At 33.3% G+C, this 5,953-nt stretch overlaps 1 protein-coding gene across 1 annotated transcript; it reads right to left on the bottom strand.

Moving 5' to 3' along the window:
• Positions 1–1,303: 1,303 nt before the first annotated feature.
• On the bottom strand, positions 1,304–4,310 carry LOC131612458 (transcription factor MYB17-like). The gene is made up of 3 exons (XM_058884256.1): positions 3,690–4,310; positions 2,362–2,491; positions 1,304–2,168 (listed from the first exon to the last, which is right to left on the bottom strand). Exons 1-3 carry the CDS (start codon positions 3,820–3,822, stop codon positions 1,469–1,471), a joined length of 963 nt encoding a protein of 320 aa, XP_058740239.1. The 5' UTR covers positions 3,823–4,310; the 3' UTR covers positions 1,304–1,468.
• Positions 4,311–5,953: the final 1,643 nt, after the last annotated feature.

Here is a 5,953-nt window from a genome sequence, read left to right as displayed (position 1 = left end):
AGATATATCATTGAACCGGTGTGAACCGAAAAAATCGGCGGTTTTCCAGAACCTGTAGTTTAAATGCATTTTTTATTTTTTTATTTTAAAAACTTAAAACAACATCATTTTATTTTTTTAATGAAAAATTAAAATAAAAAATAAAAAATAAAAGAAAAAAATAAGAAAAAAAATAAAAAATAGAAAATAAAAATAGAAAATAAAAATAAAAATAAAAATAAAAATGTTTCAGATGCAATTTATTTTTTTGCAGATGATTTCGATATTAAAGAAGCAGATACCAACACTAAATAATTTTTTCTTTAAAATTAAATTTAGTAGACAACGAAATTATTTATTATAATTTATTCAATTAAATTATGTTGCGATTAAATTTGTTTGCAAATATCTATTTTATAATTTTATACTATTTTATTATATTTATTATATATGATACCTATGTTTAAAATTTGAATTTAAATAATGAACTTGTGAATTTATTTAGGATATGATACTTTTAAAAAATGTAAGTGTCAGTTATGTATCGTAGAGATTGTGTTTTATACCATATACTTTTGTTATAACGACCGGCCTATTCAACCGAGTTATCTGGTTTAATCCGGTTTAGTCATGCGGTTCGACCAGTAACCAATAGTTCGACCATTAAACCAGTAACTCAATACCCTCACCGGTTTAATGTCCGATCCGATTTTTAAAACTTTGCATCCAAACATTCTTATGCCAGTGAATAACTTTAAGCTATGGAAAAACAAATAACTTCAACTTTTCATTGTGAATAGGAACAACTAGCGAGGAAAAAGGGTGAATATGCAGAGAAAATGAAGAACAACTTTTCATTGTGAATAGGAACAACTAGCGAGGAAAAAGGGTGAATATGCAGAGAAAATGAAGAACAAGATAACATTACTTCACAAGAAAGCTGAAGAAAAGAGGGCAGTGATTGAGGCCAAGAAAGGAGAAGAGTTACTCAAAGCAGAAGAGGTGGCTGCAAAATACAGGGCAACAGGAACAGCTCCAAAGAAGCTCTTCGGTTTATTCAAATGCTACCAATCCTCAAGCCTGATAAAAAGTGATGTGTTATTGTTTTTATTTTATATACTTTCTTCATGTGTGGTTTGGTTACTTTTTTAGTCTATGTTAATTTATTCTGTGTGCATAGTGATATATATTGGCTTGTATATATCCATTACTTTGGAATAAAAATAATTTAATTCTTCTTCAACTTGTGCAATATAAGATTCTTGTAGCTTTAGACAACTAATCCATTTCAGTTACATCAAATTCAATTCTAATCCATGTAACCAAAATACACATTTGAGTATTTGCCTTGTGGATGCATTTACAAAAATGAAGATAACATAAAAGGCAAAGATACCTAACTATTCTATCATATATCAAAGTTGATAACATAAAAGGCAAAGATAACTAACTATTCTATCATATATAATTATATATAGAGGAGATAATCTTAGTCATATCTACCATCAAGGAGATTCAAGAAATTGTCAGTGTGTCCCAAGAATTCTATATCATCAGGCATATGTAACAGGTGCTTTAGTGCAGAATCAGAAGTATCCAGAAATTCATAATTTCCTGAATCTGAACCAGCTCTATTGTCGTCAAGCTTTGGTTTGTAGCTATTTGTTTGTTCGCGAGACCTGTTTTGTTCTTGCTTCATGTTGTCAATTTCAAGCTTTGGTGTGGTTGACACTTTAAGGCTTTGCTTATGCTTTTGAGTGTTTTTCACCTGAGACGAGACATCAGAACATGACTCATCTAACTTTGTTGATGATAGCGATGAAGCCGATGCTTGTGAGACTAGACTTTGGGACATCAGTTCTTCCTTTCCCTTGATCTTACGAAACGACAGGCCAACATCAGAATTCCAAAGTTTAAGAAAGTAATCCGGATATGTTTTAGTCGTAGAGCCTGAATTGTGCAATGTGGATTCAATTGACAGCCTTGCCTCTGCCTCAACCCTCGCACTTTCCCATTGAACCATGTGCCGCGTAGAAGGAGCATTGTTAGACAGGAGATTCCCATCAGGAATAAGACATGGATGTTTTTCCCCTAGTGACCGAATGACGCGCTTCTTTAGATGTGTGTTCCAGTAGTTCTTAATCTCGTTGTCTGTTCTTCCAGGTAGCTGGGATGCTATAGCAGCCCACCTAAATAATTGCATAGTTACTAGTTACAAGAAAAGTGAAAGCAATATCACAAGTAGAGATCAATGCAACAAACATGCTGCAACACATTTACTAAGCAGCTTATGAGTGGAATGAAGCTTTAGGAACAAGATGAGATGATATACTGCCTATATGTGAATGTTGAACAAAATGAGGAAATGGAGTAGTGAGGTACCTGTTGCCAAGCATAGCATGAAGTTGCATAATAGTAGTTTCTTCTTCATTAGTAAATGGGCCACGCTTGATGCCAGGACGAAGATAGTTTATCCATCGAAGCCGACAACTTTTTCCACATCTCAAGAGACCTGTTACAGTATAAATTTTTCACACTTCTCATAGTAAATAGCTCCCATCAAACATAATCTTTGTATACATTTCATAAGAATCGAACAGAGTTGAAATTGAATGAGCTCAAAATTCGAGCTTGTTATGAATAATATTTTTTTCCAGCTCGAACTTTACCCGATTTGACTCATGAACAACTCAGTTTAGCTCGATTGTTCAAATCGCGTAAACCAAAAGACAAAAAAACCAAAAGAGCAACATGGACGGCTAGAACTAGGGTCCCTTTGAAAGTTGATTTTTTTGGAGGAGAAGACTTTGGACCGTTGCGTCTATATCTTGAAATATTTTTGATATTTTTAAAAAGTTTAAAAAACAATATGAATAGAATAAACGCTCCAAAATCTTTCCCACCAAAATCCTTGGAAAACCAACTCTCAATCAGACCCCAAACACCAAAAGAGACCCTTAAACTCAAATCTATATATATAAACACAAATCATAATTTTCACTAGCCTCGATGAGTTAAAATAAAATTATCCCAAAATCTCTCATTTCTCTTGGATAGATGGCAACAAAATTTGTGTTGGGTTTTACCCTAGAAAAAACCAAAAGTGGTCACACACATATTACCCACAAACCACTTCACATGCATTTAATATAAATTTTTATTGCAGCATAACCATAACCAAACACAAGCTTAGTTACAGTAAGCACTAAATAACCACATAAAACAGTTGAAAATATTCTTATTAGCCCATTGAAGGAACAGAAGAAAAAAAGTAGCATAACATGCAGTAATTACAGCAAAGAGAACATAACTAGGAACCACATTAAGGTTTGACTCAAGACAAACAGTGCCACATTCTGAATTTGAGATTGAAATTTCTCCAAGAGTAAGTAACACGTTCAGATCATAGTTTCCACCTCCCAAGTCCATTTTGATACATGCACAAACTAAATTTCGTTCACAGAAACAACATATTTCGAGAAGTAAAAACTTAAAAACTAGTACTATGAAATCATGCTCTTAATATCCAAAAACTTTGAAGAACATGGAAATCAAAATATCTAAGAAACCAACATGACAGAAACTTGTTTAAATCATAAAAACCACACAACAACATTCTTCACAATCTTCAAAATATCCCAAAAGTTCCCTGAAAGAAAAAAGACAGAAACTAAAAGCACCTTACATATATAAGAAAACTTGCACAGTACCTGCATGCTTAGGAAGTGTACGCCAACTTCCATGGCCATGTTTGTTGATATAGTCAGCCAAAGCTTGATCTTCTTCAGGAGTCCAAGCTCCTCTCCTCACTCCATGTTTATCACAACAAGGCGCTTTACCCATTTCACACTTTCACCAACTCATTACCAAACCACAAGAACCACAATAAATTCACCACAATTAATAATAGTAACTCAAAACTTTGTCTTTTTCTTTCTAGTACTGTCTTTAATACCAAGACCGAAGAAAACAAATTCAGAGTCTATTTTTCATCACCAGAAGAGTAAGTAAGAAGATGTCTGTCTTTGAGTGTGAGTGTGAGAGAAAGAGAGAGAGAAAAATAAGAAGAGTGTTGTAGAAGTAAACCGACTTAAAAGTTGGTCATAAATGCATATACGTACTATGAGATAATTATTGCATAAAAGAAAGAATAATTTAGAGAAGGGAAGTGGAAAGTGAAGTGTTGCAGAGGACCCCCACTGAGATGTCACACAAGATTACCCTGAAAAGGGTCAATACTGTTTTAGTTTCAGATACAGAAAACGAGGATTCTATAGTAAATGCAATAGTATAATTTTCTTTTCTTGTTACGTCATGGTTGTTTAAGGGTCAATTTGAAAGAGTTGAGGTTGTGTGATAACCCAACGTTGAAGCGGTGGATTGGAAAGAGAAGATAGAAAAGACAAGACAATGAGTTGTGGAATCAAGAACATAGATTGTAGTAAAAGCAATGAATGTTTATTGGTTAAGGTGATGCATTTATGATATGAACTCAAATTGCTTAACGTGTCAAACCATTCCTCAACGTGGGATTAGTACAATTCATTTTTTCTTGATTTTTATTTTATGTTTGGCAGTAGTAGAGTGGGGAAATGTGATATTAATATGCTGTAGATACATTCAAAAATCATTTGAATGATTTCCATACTGGACTCGATTTCTATTAGATAGACTTAATCAACCAAACTCAACTGTTCACAAGTTTAATGTATTGTGCATAGAAGTGAATTGTTAATCTCTAAAGTGGAGGTTGGATATTTTACAATTGAGAAGACTAATAAGCTTGTTATTTAAATTTTTTTTTTTGGTAAATATTCAGTAGTGTATATTTCAAATGTGTGTTGCTCCTAACTCAAATTGGATATTCTTATTGATGATCTACTAATTGTATCAGAGTTTGATGGTTCAATTAAGATACTGACTCCTTGTATCAAAAATCTTTTTGACATGGTAGTGGTAAGGCGACATGTCCTGTTGGAATGCTTGCAACGGAAGTACACGCAAGTAAATGAAAGAGCTTCCGCTTGAAGAGAAACATAATAGATGAACTCACACTTGAGGAGGAGATTGTTGTGCACAAGTAGAAATTGTTAGTCCCACGTTGCTTAAAAAATTAGAGGTTGAACACTTTATAAGTGAGATGACTCATACACCTATCATCTTAAAGTTTTGGACAATGTTTTAAAAATTGGACCGGTCATCAAATCAGTGAGAGTGCTTAGTCACTAGTGTAAGAACAAGATTTAATTATGCATCTGTCATTTTGTTTTGATGATAACAATACACAAGTTCATAAAGAAAAATTTTGTACCCTAATATTTTTGTTAAGTGTGCAGTTGCTAGCAAACAAGTTCTGACTCTGAGAAAGTGATGTGTGACATCATCAGATTCTAAACTTTAAGCACTTCCGACTCAAAGGAGACAACAAGATATGTTCTACAAAGAAAGATAAAGCTTTAGAATCCTCTACTCAACGTTTCTGACCATTGTTCATCCAGAAAGCTTTGGCTTATGACTCTGATATAGAAGTCTCTGATGTTGTCAAGCTTTAAATTCTTGCGCTTAACAACTCTAAAGAATAGTGTTACCAGATTCTAAATCAAGACTCTGAAGACCAGGTTCTGAAGACTCTCTATAGAATTTGATTCTTCTATGCATGCTTCATCAACTCTCTTTTTGAAGCCTCTGAAAATTAGAAGATAAGATCAAAAAAAATTACGTGAGAAAATAGTACACAATACAATACCAATATTCCTCCAACTATATTGATTTTGTGGGAAAAGGACAGTACTATTGTACCATTTTGTCTTCCATATTCTAGAAACTATTATGCAAGGATACAACTATACATTTGTGGAATTCCATCTTCACCCTCAAACGGATCTTTTCACTACGTATATAAAAGAGTCTTGGAAGAATGGAACAACAAGAACTTTTACGTGAACATTGCAACACTATGAAACTTTTGAGAGAA

Source organism: Vicia villosa, linkage group LG1, assembly GCF_029867415.1.
Source record: "Vicia villosa cultivar HV-30 ecotype Madison, WI linkage group LG1, Vvil1.0, whole genome shotgun sequence".
NCBI classification, from domain to species: domain Eukaryota; kingdom Viridiplantae; phylum Streptophyta; class Magnoliopsida; order Fabales; family Fabaceae; genus Vicia; species Vicia villosa.
Note: the sequence above shows the minus strand (reverse complement) of the source record. Positions and strands in the feature narration are given on the sequence as shown.

What these genes read in the sequence shown, in the direction of transcription:
- LOC131612458 (XM_058884256.1), bottom strand. Translation starts at nt 3,822, where the DNA reads ATGGGTAAAGCGCCTTGTTGTGATAAACATGGAGTGAGGAGAGGAGCT. An exon ending in TACACTTCCTAAGCATGCAG is followed by an intron (nt 2,492 to 3,689) that starts GTACTGTGCAAG and finishes ATACTGTAACAG; the next exon opens with GTCTCTTGAGATGTGGAAAA. An exon ending in CATGCTATGCTTGGCAACAG is followed by an intron (nt 2,169 to 2,361) that starts GTACCTCACTAC and finishes GCAATTATTTAG; the next exon opens with GTGGGCTGCTATAGCATCCC.